Source organism: Nomascus leucogenys, chromosome 9 (genome assembly GCF_006542625.1).
Source record: "Nomascus leucogenys isolate Asia chromosome 9, Asia_NLE_v1, whole genome shotgun sequence".
Lineage (NCBI taxonomy): Eukaryota > Metazoa > Chordata > Mammalia > Primates > Hylobatidae > Nomascus > Nomascus leucogenys.
In genome coordinates this window covers 41,308,709-41,332,157 of record NC_044389.1, presented here as the reverse complement: position 1 = coordinate 41,332,157, position 23,449 = coordinate 41,308,709, and the positions used below count along the sequence as shown (strand labels likewise).

Here is a 23,449-nt window from a genome sequence, read left to right as displayed (position 1 = left end):
AGCAGGAGCTTTCTGAAGACATGAGTTTAAAGTCAAGTTTTGAAGAAAAAGATGAATTCGCAGGAAAAATTGGGGAGTGTACTCCAGATGAAGATGAAGTTTAACAACTATTTCTTGAATCGATGATTACAATTACATGCAAACATGTTCATTGAAAGAAACCAATAAAAGTATTTATGTGAGATCTCTTTCCTTTGTATTCCATTTAAAAATTATAGTTGAAATCTGGTGAAACAGCTGCCAACATTGCTAGAGAGCTGGCTGAACAGACAAGAAATCACTTGAATGCTGGGGACATCACCTACTCTGTCCGGGCCATGGATCAGCTGGTAGGCCTCCTAGATGTACAACTTCGGAACTTGACCCCAGGTGGAAAAGATAGTGCTGCCCGGAGTTTGAACAAGGTAAGGACCCCAATTATGTGTGTGTGTGTGTGTGTGTGTGTGTGTGTGTTTGTATATGTATGTATATATATATGTATATATACATGTGTATATATACATATACATATATATATTTTAAATATATATGTATACTTTAAATACATATATATATTTAAAGTTGTAATAAAATCATAAAGACTTCACTGCTTAATTTTCCTCCTTCTGTAGAATATGATCATTATAAAGAGAATCAACAGTTATTTTCAATTCCTTGTTATTTCATTGTAATAATAGAATTGTGTGGTTCTTAATCTAAAGAAATGATATATGATAATCTCTCTATATGTATATTTTGAATTTATAATTTTGTTTTCCATGGCAGTTATTCTGGTATGCTAAATTCAGACAGGGTTAATGTAGATAAATGCAATTTCTTTTTTCTTTCAAACTTTTATGTTAAGATAATTGACAATAAAACAAATGTCTAATCAATAAGTAAAACTTTAGAACATAATAACAAGAAGATATTATAGATCTTCTTGTGGAAGGATAGATGGATCTCTATCATCCATTATAGATGATTTAAAAACTGAGATAATTTACCCTAATTAATAAAACTTTTAAAAAACTCATAAGGCAAGTAATTAATTTCTACTACCTTTTGACTTTGAAATCACTCAGATTTTGTATCACTAACATTAAAATGTTAAAAGCTTAAATATATTCCAGCAAATTTGAATTTGTAAGTAAAAGAAATTATTTTTTAACTTCAGGGAAAATACATTTTATGAATTTTCATTTATATTTACATAAATGAAATAGGCATTTAGTTACATAAACATATAAAATATATTTCATATATTTATAAATAATGTAATTTATTTATGTAACAAAATATCACATGGTGAATTAACCCCATGGTAAAACATATTAGCATAGCTACATTCAAATGGCACGTGTTCCCTGACTGACATTTGTGTAGTAGAGATGTTCAACGATTGAAACTGAATTTTAGGGCCTTGAATAAACAAGAATTTGACATTGCCAGACTAATATTCCTGTATGGAATTCACTAAAAGAACATTCTCCTTTAGAATGAAAAATGACTCTGCAAAGTAGTCTTTTAATATGGTTAGTTCTTCTGTGTCTTACTAGGGTAAGAATTTCACTCGTCGAAAGGAAAGAAATTTTCTAAATAATGATTATTCAACACAGAAAAGCTAGGTATTTTATCTGGCAAACAGTTTTTTTTTTTTTTTTCCTGCAATTTTATCTGTAGAAAACAGGTACAGTTTTATTATTAGATATAAATTATTATTATTATTATTTCATTCTGAGCATAAAGGAGTTATTTGTGTCACTTAATGCCCTTGATAGAATCATTACCAATTGCCTGATGGAATATAATCCACAGCTACCTATATAATCTGGGCGTGCTGTGATATTAATGCGTTGTTGCCCAGACTGGCAGGATGCTATTAATGAATATTGCTGCCAGCTATTGTTATAATGTACCGGATGTAGTCATTTCTATTAATGTTACATATCCATAACATGACTTGTTATAGCAGTACTTTGTATCTTTATTTAAAAATGGTGTTGATGTCTGACAATATCAGGTAAAGCTGGCAATTAATGTCACATTCTAACTGGCTACAGCTAATCAGCTTGCCTACTCTGAATATCAAATAACTAAATAATGGGCAAATTTCCATTTGTGAAGCTTTTTAATGCTTTCTTTTGTTACCCATTTGGCTCTTTTCAATTGTTTATATAATGTGGTTTGTCATATGTTAATTTGCATGATGGGGTAAGGAGATGGGAGGGCGAAGGTTATTCACATGCTTGCTGGCTTGTTCTCATTTCCTGTGGTTCCCACTTTCCCTGAAGCAGTTATAACCCATCAGATTTGCAAAGTCAACTCAGTACAAATCAATCGTGCTCTGTATTGAAATTCTGGAGGGCTTAGAGTCCTGCAAACCACGATACAAGTCAGTGATCCAAGTGACAGCCCTGGCAATTTACTTGCACTCATTCCTTACTTAATTCTTTAGAGGAGTAACTGCTCTATGCTCATTGAAGAATGCATGAATTAGAATTGGGAGAGTATAAGCCACACAAAAGGCATCTGGGTAACTGCTTCTTAAAACTGGGTAATCTTCTCCTTCAACAATCAAGGCTACTGAGGAAAAAAAAAATTTGGAAAGAAGAGGAAAACCCACAAATGAATTTATAAAATTTTGGCTTATTTATTTAAACATGGTGGATGAACTCTTATTAATTATTCATTTTATCACCAGGAAATAATGTTTGGGATGTAACATGAGTTGCTGCTATCCTTTTGCCCAGAAAGACATCACTCTCTATGCAAACAAACAAACAGAAATATACTTCTTATCCCACCAAAGTTTCTATCATTTGTTTTTTGGTCAAAACTGTCAAAATAAATTCTTCAAGAAATAAAAGCAGTGATTAATCAGAATAATCACATCATTTTAATCAGTAGCTAGTTATCTCTAGTATGTGCCCATTAGAATCAAAGAGTCATAATGAATGGGCATTTCTTTTTTCCTGATAAACAGAAGTTTTTGTATATATGAAGAACATATGATTTGTGGTGTACATTAATCGTTTATATTATCTGTAAACCACAAATAATCTATCTTTGAAAAATGGGTTCCAAACTTTTGACGTAATTTCCTTAACTTCATGTCTTTGTCACCCATAAATTCATAACTAACCTAATGTGAAATGAATCATTTCAAATGAGTGAAGTATATTGATTTTTACTAATTTCTACTAAATGTATTCAAAGATTTCTTGCTATCATTAACAACTTTATACCATACAGTTTTCACTTAGGTTGTTCTGAAAGGATGTTGGCTACTATTTTTCAAGCCATTGCTTGCTTACATTTTGCTGCTGCTTAGCTTTCATTTTCTTCTGAAAAGTAGTGAATGACAAAATAAGGTGTTTTGTGTAGATGTGTTCTTTTATTTTTCTTGTTTTCTTCTGTCACTAACTTGTTTTTTCTATTCTGTGTTTAATCTGCTGTCTTAATGGATTCAGCTTCAGAAAAGAGAGCGCTCTTGCAGAGCCTATGTCCAGGTACTTTCTGCGTTTTTATAAATGTGTTAAGTTGTTGAATGTCTCTGTTGTGATGGCATGAATGGACACCTGATAGAAAAATGATAATGCACCTTACTGAAATAAAGGAATTTCATGGAGGGGGAGAAGGGTGGGAACAGAAAGCATGAAAGCATTGGCAGTGCCAGTGCTCTGTCAAACAAGAGGAACACAGACTAAGAAGGAGGTGCAACTTGAGGTGTGAACTTTTTCATCATCACTAAGAGGTGAGTTGGGTATAATCTATAAAATCCCTATCTATAAAATCTCTATTTTTTTCATAGAGGTGGGTTTGAAAACATTTCACTTTTTCATTGCGTCAGCCACTATTTGAGTAGCAAGTCATTCAGAAATGAAACTAAATGAGTCTTACAAGACAACAAGTAATCCAGGATACTTGGAATATCATGCTTCTGTTCCTCAGTAGAGCTGTTTATCGGCTCAAGGCACGATTGTGACTATCTTACTCTCTTACTTAGTGCAAAAACTGTAATCCCAGTGTAAATGTACTTTGTTTATGCTGACATGTTCTAATTTGTAAGCACGTTGTAATTTATAAGCAATAAACCATAGCTATGTTTATGGATTTTGTATGACAGAGAACAACCTCAGAAGCAAACTCTCTAGTTTTTTGTTTTGTTTTCTAAGAAATGAAGGAAAGAAACAAAGAATGCAGGAAGAAATATGAAAATGTTTGGCTGTAAACTTTATTGTACATGTATACATTTCACAGCATTTTTAAAGAGAAAGTCCATCTGCATTTATAAAGAGATACCCTCAAGAACCAAATTTATGGGTATGAGATTGGCAGTTTAAAAACAAAACTTTATCAGTTAATTTGCAGGTGAACATAATATCAGGGTGTTTACTTTTTTTTAACAAAAACTCTTAAGTTATGTTGATATAAATAGTAAAAATCGATTTGTTTATTTATGCCTTTCCAATGATCTGAATATTCACATCCGCTATCCTGGGTAGTACAGAATTGAGAATTGGATTTGTAATTAGAAAGTGACTTAGTGAGCATAAAATCATAGCAAAAGGAACTGGATAGCCTTGGGGCAAACTTAGTCAGATTATGAAAGCACAATACAGTAGACTTTTTTTCTTTTTTTTGAGACAGAGTCTGGCTCTGTCCCCCAGGCTGGAGTGCAGTGGCACCATCTCAGCTCACTGCAAGCTCCGCCTCCCAGGTTCACGCCATTCTCCTGCCTCAGCCTCCCGAGTAGCTGGGACTACAGGAGCCTGCCATCACGCCCGGCTAATTTTTTTGTATTTTTAGTAAAGACAGGGTTTCACTATGTTGGCCAGGATGGTCTCGAACTCCTGACCTCGTGATCCGCCCACCTCGGCCTCCCAAAGTGCTGGCATTACAGGCTTGAGCCACCGCGCCCGGCCACAATACAGTAGACTTTTTAATGAATGGAAATATCTCTGTGTGCCAGCTATAATCATTTGCTTAATTCTGGCTGGCAAATTCTTTTTCTTGCAGCTATCCCATTTGTAAATTCTATACATTAATATCTTCATATCCTCAACAAATATTAGTGAACAAAGCAAATATAATACAGTCCCTGTCTAGGATTTTACTATCTAGGAGAAAATAGTGATTGATAAATGTTAGTACACTAACACTTCAGAGGAATGAAAATGCAGTTGAGTAGATTCAGCTTTCTTTGGATATACTATCGTTCTGGAAATGTATACTGATCACTTTGATTGGATTTGGTGTCTTCCAAGTCTCCTGAGCAACACAAGGACATATTACAAATGTTCCCTATAAGTCGGCTAAATTTGTAGTTGGCCAAATGTGTCTATTATGATCATGCATGGTTTCCGTAGAGAAGGAAAGATTTCTTTTCCTGATCTATAGCTAGGTTCATGACTCAGGCCCCTATAACAAAAGACAGGTTAACAAGAGACAAGCATACAAATTTATTTTATATAAGTTTTATGTGAGATAGCAGCATTTGGGAATGACCCCAAGAAACAGAAAAACTTGTGTTTTTTATGTGTAGGTTTGATAAAGAGTAGACAGTCATGGGAAAGTGCAACTGGACAAAGGGGGAATTATCTAATGGTAATGCGTGGCGGGGGAACTTAGCAAGGCATTTGTTCAGATTCTTCTGGGCATCTCTGTGTCGGGATCCTTCCTTGCAGGTATAGGGAGATGTGAGTTAGGTTGATGTAAATGCTAAAAATCAATTTGTTCGTTTATGCCTTTCCAATGATCTGAATATTCACATTCCACTATCCTTCTGGGTAGTATAGAATTGAGAATTGGATATTCTCTAAGGAGAATATTATGATCTGATTCAGGGGAAGGTTACAAAATTCTTGCTCAGTTGTTTGGTTTGCATCAGGAGAAAAAGGCAGGGTAAAGATGAGAGTTACCTTACTGCGTTGCTGTTTTCTCAAATGCCAGCGTGCCATATTTTGGAGTCACATGTCCTGAGTCTCATCAATTCTTATTACTTCTTATTATTGTTTTGCAGAATGAGCAATTAGAAACTTAAAAACCAGAGTGAAAAAAATTATTTTATTCTTGCGCATTTCATTCTGAATGTGAAGTGAAGCCATTAGAATAAGGCTAATAAGGGCGTTTTGTGAAAATATTATTTAAAAGGAAAAAGAGAATTTCAACATTGAGAGATTAGGAAGATAAACTTTTAATTTGCATTTTATTTTATAAAATAATGAATCTTTGTGTATAAGAAACTGTTCAGGTTTATTTTTCTAAGGTTTTGGGGAAAAATTGCTTTGGGAGGTATATATAGGTGTGTTTATATACATGTACGTATATATATCTGTATATATAACGATATATATATATATATATCTATATATGACCTATCCTCTGAATGCAATAGGTAGAGAAATCAAAATATCCTTTATCATCCAAAGCTGAAGATCATTTTTGAGCTGAGCAATGTTAGGATTCTTTTTGATTGCAATCGATGCTATCCTTTTAATGGGGCCTTTGGGATAATTAGTCTTTTGGTATTTAAACCTATGAAATGCATGGTCATTCATACATGAATCTCTGGTGGAAAATTAATAGCAGTTTATTCAATGGTTGATGTCCTGGGTTATAACTGACTGACTATGAATAAATGTTTCAGCTATTGAGTAAACATCTGATGAGACCAAATACAAACAGAATATTGGTGAATCAGAAATGTTCTGCTCTCTAATACATTGCACTACCTCTCTTCCTCTTAATGTAAATTATTCCATGAACTTCCAGAGTGAATAATCCTTTAAACTTTAGTCTATTTGCGTTTTAAAGACTTGTTTTATGTTTCCTGTTGTTTCTATGTTCAGAGTACATTCAGAGCTATCTGTGAAATAGGTGTGAAATATGCTTGAAGTGCTTTAGGCATTAAATCTGAAATAAGATGATTTCTAAGTCATCATCAATTTTTTTTAAAAAATATAGCCTTTTCATAGGCACAAGTGATGAATCTTTTAGGGCTGATTTTGGCTGTCTAAATCCACTTAGATTTCAATTACTTAGAAGTTCAGTGTCTATTTTATGAATTATCCAGAGTTATCTTTTGTGTCTTCTTTTAACCTTTTGTTTATCTCAAACACAAATGAAAGCCCAGTGAAATTTTAACTATCAGTTGTCAACTATGATAACTGACCTGTTGGCCGGGCGCGGTGGCTCACGCTTGTAATCCCAGCACTTTGGGAGGCCGAGGCGGGCGGATCACGAGGTCAGGAGATTGAGACCACGGTGAAACCCCGTCTCTACTAAAAGAAAATACAAAAAATTAGCCGGGCGTGGTGGCGGGCGCCTGTAGTCCCAGCTACTCGGCGAGGCTGAGGCGGGAGAATGGCGTGAACCCGGGAGGCGGAGCTTGCAGTGAGCCGAGATTGCGCCACTGCACTCCAGCCTGGACGACAGAGCGAGACTCCGGCTCATAAAAAAAAAAAAAAAAAAAAAAGATAACTGACCTGTAGTTGTACAATTAAAAGTGGCTGGTGTGATATTTTAAATAATAGGTGAATCTCCTAAAAGCCATTATGTTTGCATCCCAAGAATTTTAACAAAAAAAAAAATGAGTTTAATATACATATTTTAATTTTAATTGTAATTTTAGATTCATGTTGTGTATCACAAGATATAAATTGTTATGTGTCATAGTAAAACATATTACTTCCATATCTTAGACACAATGACATGGGCCTACAGAGCCCCAGCTACTTGAGAAGCTAAGGCAGAAGGATTTTTGAGCCCAGGAGTTCGAACATAGCCTGGGGAACATGGTGAGACCCATGTCTCTTAAAAAAAAAAAATAGAGAGTTTTCAGTTTTATACTAGAGAAAACAAGTAAGGCTTGTGTTATACATGCATATTAAACAGTTGCCGTGATTTAATATTACCAGACGGGGCCTTATAGATGAAGATGAGATAGTGTACTGGCCCAAGGCCACACAAGTAGCACTGATGGTACCATTGCTTCTCTCCTGACATGTGTCCTGTGCTGCTTCAGCACCATGACTAAGAGTAACAAAGATTTGTTATTAAGAATAAATTAATTTCCTGTAAACCCAGCACTTTGGAAGGCCAAGGTGGGCAGATCACTTGAGACCAGGAGTTTGAGACCAGCCTGGCCAACATGGTGAAACCTTGTCTTTACTAAAAATACAAAAATTAGCTGGGTGTGCTGGTACATGCCTGTAATCCCAGCTACTCGGGAGGCTGAGGCAGGAGAATTGCTTGAACCTGGGAGGTGGAGGTTGCAGTGAGCTGAGATCGTGCCACTGCACTCCAGCCTGGGCGATAGAGTGAGACTCCATCTCCAAAAAAAAATAAAAATAAAAATAAATTTATTTATTAGGCATTAATTATGTGCCATTATTGTGCAGAGCAATTAGAATACATTCTTATTTAATATTCACAACCACCGTATGATATAATTATTGTGATTTTTTAACTTAACGGATGAAAAAATGGAGACCCAGGGAGGGTTAAATGACTTTCACAAGATCACACAATAATAATCGAGGGTGCTTTAAATTCAAAGTTAAGTCTTTCTAATTCAGACGCATGTGCTCGTAATCTCTGAGATACTGTTATTAGCAAGACTGACCTCATCTTTTGATGATAGGAGGCAAGACATATCATTAGGTTTATGTTTGTTGATTTTTTGCACTGTATTTCAGGGATGGAATGCAGTACAACAATTTTTTTCAATCTCTTTTTTGAGTTTTGAGACAGAGGTAGAATGGTATGTGATAATTATTTTGTGCTGCCATATTAAGGTCATATCCAAATATAATTTGCTTTGAGGTCTTTTTACTTTCTGAGGAGACTCTGATGAAAAAGTTACCATCTTAAGAGAATAAAAAACCAGCAGAAAGATACAGTAGCTGTGTTAAAGGAGGAACTATCTGTTTTCCAGAGATAGCACCATTTTCCACCAGCAATATATGAGGATTCCAGTTGCTCCACAACCTCACAAACACGTGTTATTTTCTGTCTTTCTTATTATGGCCATGCTAGTATTTGTGAATTGCAGAAGTTCTTGACTCTAGTCATGGGATGGGGGGCAGAGGAAAGTTTAAAAATATGATTCATGAACCAGTACAAATCATGTGGTTTCAGAGAGAGGTCCATGGTTTTCATGAGAATATGGGAGTAGAGTATGACCTCCAAGAGCTTACGAACAACTGTCTTTGTGTTTTATAAATGTAATCAGAACTCAGATTTGCATTTTTTTCTTATCTTTCAACCTCAAATTGTCATCTTTTAAATAGTAATATTTGTTAGCATTATTCTCCTCTTTAGCAGGAGCTATTAAGAATTACTGGTGTTTAGGCCGGGCGCGGTGGCTCACGCTTGTAATCCCAGCACTTTGGGAGGCCGAGGCGGGCGGATCACGAGGTCAGGAGATCGAGACCACGGTGGAACCCCGTCTCTACTAAAACTACAAAAAAATTAGCTGGGCGTGGTGGCGGGTGCCTGTAGTCCCAGCTACTCGGAGAGGCTGAGGCAGGAGAATGGTGTGAACCTGGGACGAGGAGCTTGCAGTGAGCCGAGATTGCGCCACTGCACTCCAGCCTGGGCGACAGAGCGAGACTCCGTCTCAAAAAAAAAAAAAAAAAGAATTACTGGTGTTTATTTTTTACTACTTCTAAGACAGGACATTTTCCTAGTTTTTAAAAATATTTTCATTTTTATCAATAGTTTCTTTTGCCCACCAAATCTCAGAGGCAGTATGTACTCGCTAGACAGTCTGCAGTCGACCATGCTTAATGGAAAATATAAGTTCATCTAGGTACTGATGTGATTCCTTTGAGTCATTGTGTAGAATCTGTTGTGGTCACTTGAGTAGCTCAGTTGAGAACTGATCAGAAAAAAAAAAAATGTTAAGTAGGTGTGAATTTAAAAACAAAAAAGCACACACACACGTGGTTTTTCTTCTTCTTTTGTTTTTGAAAGGCAGGTAGTCTATGTGATTTTTTTAATGCTTAAAGAGTATTATTATAGTATTCTATGGTATACAATATATATATACTATATAGGTATATAGGGTATAGAAGACTTGTTACTATAATATATTTTATATGTATACTATGATATAATACTATATACTAGTAATGGAAAACCATCACATAGTGAACAACAAAAATATTTAAGAATTACTAGTTAAGCACATGTGCCCAGTATAATCTTATCAGCTCTAGCAGTATAGCAGTACACATAATAGGCAAAAATCCCTGCACTCTCTTCTAGGGTGAAAATCCTAGTGAAAGAATATAAACAATACACTGAATATGTAAAATATATGGTATGCCAGATGATGATAAATGCTACAGAGTAAAATAAAGCAAGAAAGCAGGAAATGAATTACCGAGGTGATATCTGAGCAAAACTCAGGAGATAAAGGAGTCAACTATGCTAATATGCAGGAGGGAGCATTTTAGCAGATAGAACAGAAAGTTCCTGAAATGGAAATATTCCCGTTGGTGATGAAGGAGGCTAGTGCAACTGGAACAGAGTGAAAAAGAGGATCACAGGGTGTGAGTCTGTGGTAGTTCAAGGCCCAGATTCCGATAGACCATTGTAAGGACTTCAGCTTTTATTCAGAAAAGCCTAGTAAACAAACCACTGCAGGTTTCTGAGGAGGGATAACTATCTGATGTGTGTTACAAGTGGGCAGTAGCCAATTGCAAGTAAAGTAAGAGCAGAAGCTGGGTTACCATTTCAGTAATGACAGCCACTTGGATTACCATATTAGTGCGGGATACTGAGGTAATTATTTGGATTCAGAATTTTGAAAAAAAATGAAATAAGATTTGCTAAGAGATTGTATAGAGTTTTCAGAGAAAAAGAGGAGTTGAAATGACAGAATGCTTTTTGCCTAAGCAATTGGAAGGATGAAGTCGCGGTTTGTTGAGATGGTCTATCTGCAACCAATTTGGGAGGGGCAGGAATAGAACTCCACTGTGGCACATCTGAAGTTTGAGATTCTTATTAGACATGCAAATAGATGTTAAATATGTCGTTAAATATACAAGCATGGTGTTCAATTGTGAGATTAGCCTAGAAATAATTATTTGGTAGTGTTTTACTTAGAGTGGCATTTGAAATCAATGCTCTAGATGAATTCATCAAGGGGATGATTGTAAAGAGAGAAAAGAAAGGAATCTAAAACTGAGCCCCAGGACACTGTAATATGAAGAGGTTGGGAAAATGCAGAGAAGCCAGCAATAGAGACTAAAAAACAGCCTTAAGGAATGAGGAGCACCAGGAGAGCATGGTATCCTGGAAATCAACTGAAGTTATTGCAGAGGATGAAATGATGTGAAGCACTGCAGAATCTGCTCAGAAATGCTGATACAGCTTTTCAAAGATAAAAGTAATGTCAACTTTTGATAATTAAAAAAATTCCAAAGCCCACATGTCTACATTATTACATGCAATATCTAAACATTTTTGCCCATTCTTTTCAATTTTTTTGTATTATTAATGCACACTTTCTGTGAATCAAAATTGCTACTTGCACCTTTGACAAAGTGCAAATTGAATTATGCCAGTTTTACTTGCGTGCCTTTGGTGCGTAAGACAAGAAGGATTCTAAGCTCCATTTATACTGCTAGGAAGAAATTAATGAGTATTTTCAAGTTCCTTGTTTGGTCACTTAATTGGCTGTGTGACAAAGAGCTCTGTGGTGCATGTCAAACAACTTTCAGAGTCCTCTAATGATTTGTGCATTGCTTGACTTGTGATACTATTCTGTGTGGCCTGTCAGGCTGGATGTCCTTGTTAAAGTGGCTAGAATAAATTGGCTAGCAGTGTGCATACAATGTAGTATATTAACTGCAGCAACAGGGAGTACTTTTAGCAGCTCTTTGAAGAGATTTCGATGTTTGCCCATAAGCATCAAAGCCAACTCAAACTTTCATTTAATATAATTAAAAGGACATCTGAAAGTAGTTTGAATCACAGCAGGTTCTTGTGGTTTGGTAACCCTTTGTTAAAACCCTGTGAACTTAATATATTTCACAGCTTGATAAATCTGCACTTGATTTATGTCAGTAAGAGAGAAAATATAAATCTGCACCCTGCATGTTTGTGGTGCCCTAAACCTATTGTTAAAAGACATTGAGATCAAAGAAAGTGACTTCTATCTACAAAACCAGATACTGTAGTTTTTTTCAGATAAAGAATGGTTGTAAGAATTCCTTTCTATAAGTTGTAGACATTAAACGCTACTACATACAAAGCAATCATTGAATCAGAAGAGTAAAATCATATGTAATGTAAGCAGAGTAATTCATACAGGTATTATTGAAGAATGTGAACAAGTCAAGTTGTAAATCTAATGATTTAAAAACCTCCAAAGGACAATGACAGATGTTGATGATGGAGATTCTGCACTGACGTTGAAAGAACATCATTCTGGGAATCTCTTACAATTCCCCTGGCGAATGTGTCAGGTTAGATAGAAATGACTGCTTTAGAAAGCCATTTCTGCCTCCTCCATTTTGCACATTTCCTGTAAATAAACAAATGTTCCAGCTGCTGTTTGTATATACATGGTTTGTGAATGCTTCAGAAAGTAATTCTAATGAGGGTGTGAAAAAAGTGTCTTTCTGTTTTTAAATAAAATGTTTTCATCTAAAACAAAAACATTTTCTCTCTTCTTTGCACCAACTTGTATTCTCTTCTCTTATTTAATTTTCTGATCAAAGCCTGGGCCATTATGTAATTGTAAAACTGTTTACTTAAATCCATTCTATGCATCAATGCTTTCTGAACATAAGTTTACCTTCAGAAAAGTTTGAAATACATAGAATATAAATAGATATTATTTCTATGCAAATGCAAGAGAATACACATCAATTTACTTTTCTATTTCTTTAATAGCTTGATGATTACATAGCTAACCAGAAGGAAAAGGATATTAAAAACAGCATTACAGATTTAAGATCCTACTTTCTGAAACTATCATTAACTTTTTTGGTACAGGTCAGAAAGGCAATGGAAATTTTAAAGTGCAATTTACAGTAAAGTAGTTGTCTGAGAGCATGGATCCAAACAAATGATTTTTTAGGACTGTTTCCAGAGTTACAATTTTTATGTTTTCCTTTATCTAATTATGAATCTTGTGCAGCTGGTAGTAACAGAAAGTTAGCTATGGTAGCTTAAACAAACCGGGGCTTTATTCTTGCACGTGAAAAATGCAGATGAGGCAGTCCAAGATTAGCTTGGAAACTGCATGAAATCATCAGAGACCAAGGCTGCATCTGGTTTTTTGCTCCATTATCTTTAGCACATGGGTTTCCATCCCCAAGATGACAAGATGTACTTAGGTTCCAATCATCATGTCATGCTAATCTTCTAAAAGGAAGAAGGAAAAGGATAAGTATCGAAAGGATTTGTCCCTTTTAGTACTTTCCAGGAGTCTCTGCAAACTATTTCTTATTATATCTTATGGGCTACCCTATTTGCATGGTTAAATACTTCATTAGTAGGTGCAGCTTTGCAGCTGGGGGTAGTGTCCAGTGATTCTGTGTCTAACACAAGAGGGATATTAGGCAACTAGCAGCCTCAGATGCAACGAAAATGCTTTTTCTTTTTCTTATTTAACAACACGGTGAAGCCGGGCGCGGTGGCTCACGCTTGTAATCCCCGCACTTTGGGAGGCCGAGGCGGGCGGATCACGAGGTCAGGAGATCGAGACCATGGTGAAACCCCGTCTCTACTAAAAAAATACAAAAAATTAGCTGGGCGTGGTGGCGGGCGCCTGTAGTCCCAGCTACTGGGAGAGGCTGAGGCAGGAGAATAGCGTGAACCCGGGAGGCGGAGCTTGCAGTGAGCCGAGATTGCGCCACTGCACTCCAGCCTGGGTGACAGAGTGAGACTCCATCTCAAAAAAAAAAAAAAAAAAAAATAAAAAAAAAAAAAACATGGTGAAATCTTATTCAGTTTTAATGTAATAAACTACCATAGATTTATGACAATACGAGAGTAACTTTTGAACCCTAGATATAGATAAAAATGTTCTTCTGCTTGTTCTGTTAGTCATAGTTTGAGATTAATCATTTTGTCTAAAAAAACCTTTAAAAGCTATTTGAAACTTCTCAGATTGCATTTTTCTACCTTTTAAGTAATTTTTTGAATAGCTAATATAGACACATGGTATAAAAGTCAAAAGATAGAATAATAGCTATTTCTCCCTCCCACTAGAACCTCTGCATTGCTAACTCCAGGGCACGCCACTGACATTGCTGTCTATTTCAGTGGCGCTCCATTGCGGTTGCATAGTTCAACCCTGCGTCTCATTTCTCTCCACGATCTTTCAGCAGTCCTTTTCCAAAGCATGATCATTGTTAGCTTTTTTTTTTTTTTTTTTGAGATGGAGTCTCGCTCTGTCACCCAGGCTGGAGTGCAATGGCACGATCTCGGCTCACTGCAACCTCTGCCTCCCGGGTTCAAGCGATTCTCCTGCCTCAGCCTCCCAAATAGCTGGGATTACAGGCATGTGCCACCACGCCCGGCTAATTTTTGTATTTTTAGTACAGACGGGGTTTCACTATGTTGGCCAGGATGGCCTCCATCTCCTGACCTTGTGATCTGTCTGCCTCGGCCTCCCAAAGTGCTGGGATTACAGGTGTGAGCCACCACGCCCAGCCTGTTAGCTTTTTAAATATCTTACCAGAGAAGACTGTTTTTACTCACATCTATATTTTTATACTGTTTCTTTATAAATCTTGTCATACAATCACAAAACAGTGTTGTTCTCCTTGCCTAGAGAAAAGACTTTGGGGGTGACTTGTGGCCAACCCACACAATAGGGTAGCATTCCACCATGGAAAAGAGTAAATGTGTAGACGGGATCACAAGCTAGATTTGGGTGGTGTTTGTATCAACAGAACAACTTACCTCTTCATCAGTAGGAAATCGGTTGACTAAACTACTAAACTAAATAATGGAATACTTCCTAGCCACAGAAACAGTAAGGTAGAACTTATATTGACTTAGAAAGATAGGTGTGATATATTTTCAAGTGAAAATAAACAAGCAAGCCAAAAACAACAGATAACAGCCTTATTGTACAAACTGAGTTTGCTCTTATAAATGTGTAAACATTTGCAGGTCTAGAGAGACCCACAATAAACTGTCAAAAGTGATTCTTTTTGTGTGGAGTTTTACGGTGTTGTTCTATAAATGGAATTTCAGCTTTTACCGTATATACTTCTGTAATTTAAAACTGTTTCTATATGTCTTTTTTTGAAGCAGTTTTAGATATTTATATATTATTTTTTGAAGCAGTTTTAGATTTGTAGAAAAATTGATCAAGTCTTATAGAAAGTTCCCATATATCTCCCATTGACATGAGCAGCTTCCTCTATTGTTAACATCTTATTTATAATAATTAATGAACCAATGTTAATATATTATCATTAACTGAAGTCCACAGTTTATTCAGATTTTTAAACTTGTTATCTATGTCCTTTTTCTGTTTTAGGAGCCTATCCAGGATATCATATTACATTTAATTAGCTCTGCTAGGTTGTGGCAGTTTTTCAGACTTTCCAACAAGTATGTCCTTTTCAAAGTCTGAAAAATACATTTTTTTATTAAAAAATAGTAAATGCATATACTTTAAGAAAAGCGTAGATTTATTCATTCATTCAATCAGGCAATATTTTTTGAGCTCATTCAGACATTGTTTCAGGTGCAGGGATCCAGGGGTGAAGACTGAGTTTCTGTCTCGTAGGGTTGAAACCCGAGTTCAGCCAGCTGGAGTTACGGAGGAAAATAGCCAGTAAATAAGTCAATCAATCAAAGTAATAAAATAAGATTGCAGAAATGCTATTCAAAGAATTAAAACACAGTCATATGAGTAAATACGACCCATATGAGTAAATATGACCTTTTGATTACTTCATTTCGTGTGGATCAGGGAAGACTTTCTAAGGAAGTGATAGGCAATTCAGCAATGTGACTACCTGGAGAAGAGCATTCCAAGATCAAAGGTCACCCAAGGCCGAGATGGTCAAGTGACAAGTGGTTGGAGAGTTCAGGGAATAGAAAGAAGACAAATATGCCTGAAGCAGTGGGTTGAGGGAGAAGGCTATGGAAAAAAACTCAAGAGTCTGAGTGCTATTAAAAACCTTTGACTGGCCGGGCGCGGTGGCTCACGCTTGTAATCCCAGCACTTTGGGAGGCCGAAGCGGGCAGATCACGAGGTTAGCAGATCGAGACCACGGTGATACCCCGTCTCTACTAAAAATACAAAAAAATTAGCCGGGCGTGGTGGCGGGCGCCTGTAGTCCCAGCTACTCGGAGAGGCTGAGGCAGGAGAATGGCGTGAACCCGGGAGGCGGAGCTTGCAGTGAGCCGAGATTGCGCCACTGCACTCCAGCCTGGGCGACAGAGCGAGACTCGGTCTCAAAAAATAAAAAAAAAAAAAAAACCTTTGACCAGGGTCATGACATATTTTTTGCAAAACGACTTTGGCTGCAAACTTTGTTTTCCTCTGGTACTGATTGTTATAACTTCAGCTATTATCCTTGTGTAGATGATTTTCAAAAAAAAAAAAAAATCAACTGCTTTACACATTGCCAAATTCTTCTGTTAATCCATTCCACCTACTGTCTGAGTAATGTTTTAAAAATGCAAATCTGATCATGACTTGACCCTACTCAGCCTGTCCCTTACTCTCTTTTTCCCTTATAGAAAAAAATCCCTTTTTGAACCACAGTGCTTGAGTATCAGACTCTTGTTGCTAATTTCTCACACCTTGAACTGGCTCCTCCTCGGATCCTACACTGCCGGGAGATTTAAATACTTTCAGTTCGTGTCTCTGTACCTTTATAGTCACAGTTCCTTCTACTTGGATTAATTCTAGATTTGTTCTCCTTTCTCCTTCTCTTCATTCCAGTAACTTTGACATATGAAGTCAACACCCACTTCATATGTCAATTACTCTAAAGAAGCATTCTTTGTCCCCCTTAGTCTGAATAAATGACCTCTTAAGCAAACTTGTAACACTCTCAGTTTTCCTCTATTACAGCAATTATCAAGCTGTATTTTAATGTCTGTTCACTCCTCTATCACTAAGCTGCTTGGGAAGGAACAGTGCCACTTTTATTTCTACATCTTCAGGACCTTTTAAATTGTGCTTAGCACATATTAAGTGGTCTCCAAATATTTACTGTTTAATTGAAGCTCCAGGCTCAAATTTCCAGTTGCCTACTAGTATGTCCACTGCAGCAGAAATTCTGACAACACTTTTCAACATTTGCCGTTGCCAATCCCTCTCCTCTCATTCTCCCTTAAATTCATCTCCTGAGGCTTGTGCCCCCACTACACCACCGAAACTGCCCTTGTTGAGGTCATTAATGACTTCTAAATGCTGCTAAACTGACAGTCGGTAGTCAATCCATAGCTTACTGGATCAATTAGAAACATCTAACACAGCTGATCACCCCCTCTTCCTTGATATATTCTCTTCAGGACAACTCACTTGATTTTTCTCCTACCTAATTGACACTTCTTTCCAGTCTCCTTCGTTGGTTCCTCCTCTTCTCCTCAAACCCTTAAGCTTGGAGTGCCCCCTAGCACAATAGTTAGTCCTCTTGTCTACACTTTGTACATTCACACCCTTGGTGATCTCATTGATTTAAATACCGCCTATATGCCTATGACCTACAAATATTATCAATGGCACAGACCATTCTCCTGAACTCCAGAATTAATTTTCCAGCCAAGTTCTCAATATCTTCAATTTGTTGTTTAATAAACACCTCAAACGTTCCATATCTGTAACTGAATTCCCAATCTTCACTTGCAAACCATTCTTCAGCATCTCAATTGAAGTGGTTGAGCCCCACCTCCCACCTCTACTGTTTTCTTTCACTTTACTCCAAACACATGCCATTTTAAGGTTTTGGACCATGCAAACCTTCAAAAGTTCCATTTGAAGGCTTTTATTCTGGTTGTTCCCTCTGATTGGAATGCTTCTCTTCCAGATGCCTCATGGCCTTCTCGATTCCTTTGTCTTTTTTGAATTGTTACCTTTTCAGTGATGCTCATCTGTACCATTACATTTGAAAGCCTCCCTCTATCCCAACACCATCCCTGATTCTAAATCCCCCATCCTGTCTATTTTCTTTTATTTCACACTGTACATTGTACCTTCTAACAGTATATGGTTTATTATTTGCTTCCCTTGACAGAATGTTCAGTTCTAAGATCATTTTTTCTCTGCTTTGTTAAGATATATCTCAAGAGTCTAGAACAGTGTTGGCATATGTTAAGTGCTCAAGGAATATTAATTAAATGAATAAATGTCCTGCCTTGAAGTAATGATATACAATTGTACTGATTGCCCCTCAAAAGCAGTATCTCTGTGGTTTTCTTTTTGGTTTTACAATCACTCTGTTACCCAGAACAAAAATCGTTATTATTTCTAGTTCCTGAAGAAGAATTTTTGGATACTTTCATGATTATTTTCGAAACTAAGGAAAACTCTCTTTCCGTCTGTGATACTGCACTCTCTGACTGCTTACTCTTTCATCTTCATTGTCAACTATTCTTACTTCATTTGCCCCTCTATTTTGTTAGTGTTTCTGTACCATCAATTCTTCTTCCTCTACTCAGTTTTTCTGGGTAATTTCAGACATAGCAAGGGCTTTAATAAGCCTACTTAAATTAATGATGTGTGCTTGTATTAGGCTGTTTTTGTGCTGCTGTGAAGGAATACCTGAGCCTGGGTAATTTATAAAGAAAAGAGGTTTAATTTGCTCATGATTCTGCAGGCTGTACAAGCATGGCACTGGCATCTGCTTAGCTTCTGGGGAGGGCTCTGAGAGATTTTACTCATGGAAGAAGGCAAAGCAGGAGCTGGCATATCACATTGCAAAAGCAGGAGCAAGACAGAGAGAGTGGGGTAGGTGTCACACACTTTTAAACAACCAGATCTCCCAAGAACTCACTCACTATAGTGAGGACAGTACCAAACCATGACAGCTCTGCCCCATGACCCAAACATCTCCCACCAGGCCCCACCTCCAACATTGAGGATTACAATTCAACGTGAGATTCGGAAGAAAAAATATCCAAACTATCTCATGAACTATATGTGAATATCAGATATATAAGCTTCAGGCCATCTGAATTGATGCCATTCAATTACAGTCATGCATTACCAGTGAGGATACATTCAGAGAAATGCTTCATTTTGTTGTCATGCAAACATCATAGGGTATACTTACAAAAACCTAAATGGGACAGCATATTACACACCTACCCTACATGGTATAGCCTACTGCCCCTTAGGCAACAAACCTGTATAGCATGTTACTGTACTGAGTACTGTAGACAATTATAACACAAGGGTATTTGTTTATCTAAACATAGAAAAGATACAGTAAAAATATGATATAAAAGATAAAAGCTAGTACACCTGTATAGAGCAGCTCCATTTTAATCTTATGGGACCAGCATGGTATACATGGTCCATGGTTGAGCAACACATCGTTATTCAGTGCACGACTGTATATTGCATTCAAAGTAGGCAACCTGAATTTACTATGTTACTCATACTCTCCACCCACACATATACTTTTATACCCATTACCTTTACCTTTTGAAAAACAAAGTTCCCATTTGAAGTGAGTGCTACCTCCTTGAGTACCCCGAATTCTGTGCATTGCACTTCTTTATTTTCCTCATCAACTGGTGTTAACTAATCAGCAAATCATTTAAAATATCTTTGGAATAGTCTCTGCTTTTCTTTTTCTCCAGAACCAGAATTCATGGATTTGAGTCCTGGTTCTACTCTGTTAGCTAATTAGCCTTTAGCAAGTTACTTAACTTCTCTGGGTCTCAATATTCTCACTGTAAGATGAAGATAATAATAAATTCTACCTCACTGGGTTATTGTGAAAATTAAAGGAGTTAATGCATGTAAAGCATTCATATCAAGGTCTAGAATACACTCCACAAATATTAACCGTTACTGTGTATTGCTCTATTACCTTACATTTTTTTTCAGTGACTATTTGTCATCTTTAGGAAGAATTGTAAATACCTTAACATAGTTTGCAACCTCTTTGAAATCTATCCTTCACTTATCAATCTTGCCACTAAACTCCTTATACTCTTTGCTCTACCATAAGGAATTTGTTTTCAGTTTCTTTGCAGTGCCTATTCTCTTTCACCTCTGTGCCTGTAAGTACACGCTGTGCCCTTTGCCTCTTTGTTCAGCGTTGAGTTTCATCTTGGAATTCTCTTACTTCATGGAGCTTTTCCAATACAGAGCTTGAACCCTATGTTTCCATCATTATAATGCTTGCCATGTTGGATTTTAATTACTTGTTTAATTGCCTGGCCTCACTATATTGCCATTACCTTGAGGGAAGGGAGAACATCTGTCTTTCTTGCTGCATCCCAGTTCACTGCCACATTGAAGATGCTCAATTAATATTTGTTGAATGAATATTAGGTTAGCAAGGAGTTTAAGTCAGGTCTGTAGATCCATTTAATTCCTGTAACATGATAGAGATTTATTTTCCAGCATTTGGTCATTTCATTCTAAAGTAGAATTAAAAAGTGATACGATCAAATACAGTTTGCAAAAAAACAATAAGAGGTCTCTTAAAGACACAGTCTGTTCTACGAAATTTTAGTTTCACCTTGTTTTACTCTTAAAGATCCCTATTACTATATTAAGGTCACTTGTGTTATACGATCTAATTTTAATTAAGACTTGAAAATGCCAGCACTTCACTGTAATATAAAAGGTAGCTCAGAGATTAGTAGTTTTTATATACTTAATAATATTAAATGACAGTGGTTATAAAAAGCACCTTAGGTTTATTGATCAGATGTGTAAATATCAGTCACTCGACTTGACTTGTAATAAAAAACCTGCAAGTTATAAACTGTTTTGAAGACACTTCTAACACTTGACCTTTATATTTTGATTTGAATCAATATCTAAATGCAGACTGCAGTACAATGTGTCCTATTCAGTAATGATTTTAAACTTTTGCTTCATTTTACTTTATTTTCAACTGATAAACTTTATATCAAGAAGTTCTCACTCATAGGTGGGAATTGAACAATGAGAACTCATGGACACAGGAAGGGGAACATCACATTCCAGGGACTGTTGTGGGGTGGGGAGATGGGGGAGGGACAGCATTAGGAGATATACCTAATGCTAAATGACGAGTTAATGGGTGCAGGAAATCAACATGGCATATGGATACGTATGTAACAAACCTGCACATTGTGCACATGTACCCTAAAACCTAAAGTATAATTAAAAAAAATAAAAGCAAAAGCAAACAAGAAAAAAAAAAGTCAAAGAATTAAAGAAAATTTTGTTTTTATTATTTCAAATTATAAATCAATGGATACTATTTTCATCTATCTATCTATCTACAGTGTATATATTCAGAAAGCAACAAATGGGAGCAGAGACCTGAAAACTTATTTTTCTTCCTTAATATATCCTGATATTTAGATATGAAGAAAAATATTTAAATGTAACTGTATATATAATATAATAAAAAAATAAAATAGCATTATTCAGCATGATTATGGCATATAATGATAAGGAAATGATGCATTTAGGAAAACGTATTTAAAAAGTGGAAGTAGAGTAAAATATAATGTTTATCACTAGGCCATTTTTCAAAAGAGTTTAAGCAATTCATTAGTATAAATGTATCTATTACTATGAAATAATTGTTCCCAGCTTTCAAATGGGCTGCCTAATACCAATTTGCTTTTTTTCTTTTACCATCATCAACTTGCTCACTATGTACTTTTGCTTTGGATTTTCTCTTCAGAGTCAAAGAAAATGTATTCGTCCTTTAGCGTCTAACTCAAAAATAAACATTTTCTGGGATGTTTTTATGGTCCTCCTCAGCAAGAATCTATTACTTTTGTACTGTATGCTGTGGGTTTCTAGATCTGTTTTGTGCTGGAGCATAGGTAAATTGAAGGCAAACTCTATGTTTTTCTTCTCTAACCTCATTCAACAGTGCCTTACCTAGTTCTTTGCACATAATACATATTTAATGAAATCTTGTTAAATTACATTGGAAATTACCTTTGGAAACATTATGGAAAACTTTTTATGAGATATATATATATTTCTTATTCATAGTGTCCTGTATGCACTACAGTAACCTGTGGTTCAGATTTTCTTCTTCTGAGCTCTGTCATCTTAACTTCCTCTCATTCACCCTGCCTCCTTCCCAAATCACGGTGATATCTGAACACGTTATTCTCTCAGAAGTCTTTGGGGAGACAGAGCAAAAATTAAAGAAATAAAAAAGGATGCTTTCAGTTTTCCTATTGTATATAATGGCATTAATAATTTGATAATAAAAGTAACTTACCTTTGTGTGATAAATATTAATGAATACCCAAAAGGTATCACGGCCCTAAAATTTACTCTGGGAAAACACAAATGAATATGATCTCTTCTCTGAGGACATGATAGTCTGCTGAGAAAATCAGAACAAATATGGATAATTCTGTTAAAGATAAATAAATACTGAAATGGGAGTCTTCTGTGGTCTGACTGCTTATGTCTCCCCATAATTCATGTGCTGAAACTTACTCCCCGGTATAGTGGTGTTGGGAGGTGGGGCTTCTGGTGGGGTGATTAGGCCATGAGAAGAAAGCCTTCATGAATGAATGGTACTAGTGCCCTTACAAAGGAGGCCCAAGATAATTTGTTTCTTCCTTGTACCATGTGAGGATGCAGAGAGTGAGACCTTACAAGACAATTAATCTGCAGGTGCCTTGATCTTAAGCTTCCCAGCTTCCGGAACTGTGAGCAATAAATTTCCGTGGTTTATAAAATTGTCCAGTCTAAGGTATTTTGTTCTAGCAGCCCAAATGGACTAAGAGCCCACTGGGGTATTGATTCTCTGAAGTGAGACTAATTCAAGAAAGTATTGGCTAGTTAATAAGTTTTATCATTTCTAGTTATTCTTTGCTCTTATACTCATCAAACTAATAACTTCAGAGATTTTTATTTTGGCTGATATGAAAATAGAGAAAACTGACTTACATATGAGTTATCCTGCGTGGCAAATCCCTCTGCCAAGAGTTAGGAAACACTGCTTTTGGCTCTTCTAAATGAGACAGCATCTCCTCCTTCATAAAGCTTGCCGTCTGTCCAATGGGAGGTTTAAGATAGTTGTGCAGGTAAACAAATATATGAGACATCTTTAGATAATGACATGATACAAAGAAAACAGGTAATAGATTTAAGGATGGGGGGATTCCCCTCCCTGCCCCCCAGTTTTGCTAATAATGGAAGACCTCTTGGAGCAGATGATATTTGAGCTAAAACCTGAATGAGCTAGTGATTTAAAGACTTGTCTGCAAGGCCAGACGTGGTGGCTCACGCCTGTAATCTCAGCATTTTGGGAGGTCCGAGACAGGT

General features: G+C 36.4%; 1 protein-coding gene across 22 annotated transcripts in view; it reads left to right on the top strand.

Annotated features, from left to right (window-relative positions):
- Window positions 1-23,449, top strand: part of ADGRL3 (adhesion G protein-coupled receptor L3) — an 871,587-nt gene that overhangs the window by 705,216 nt on the left and 142,922 nt on the right. For 18 of the 22 annotated variants that reach the window (XM_030818870.1, XM_030818872.1, XM_030818878.1 and 15 more), the window contains 2 exons: window positions 219-404; window positions 3,453-3,491. In XM_030818870.1, coding sequence (XP_030674730.1) covers window positions 219-404; window positions 3,453-3,491 — 225 coding nt within the window. The remainder of the gene's footprint in view (window positions 1-218; window positions 405-3,452; window positions 3,492-23,449) is intronic. The other 4 variants (XM_030818875.1, XM_030818877.1, XM_030818868.1 and 1 more) reach the window with 1 other exon arrangement.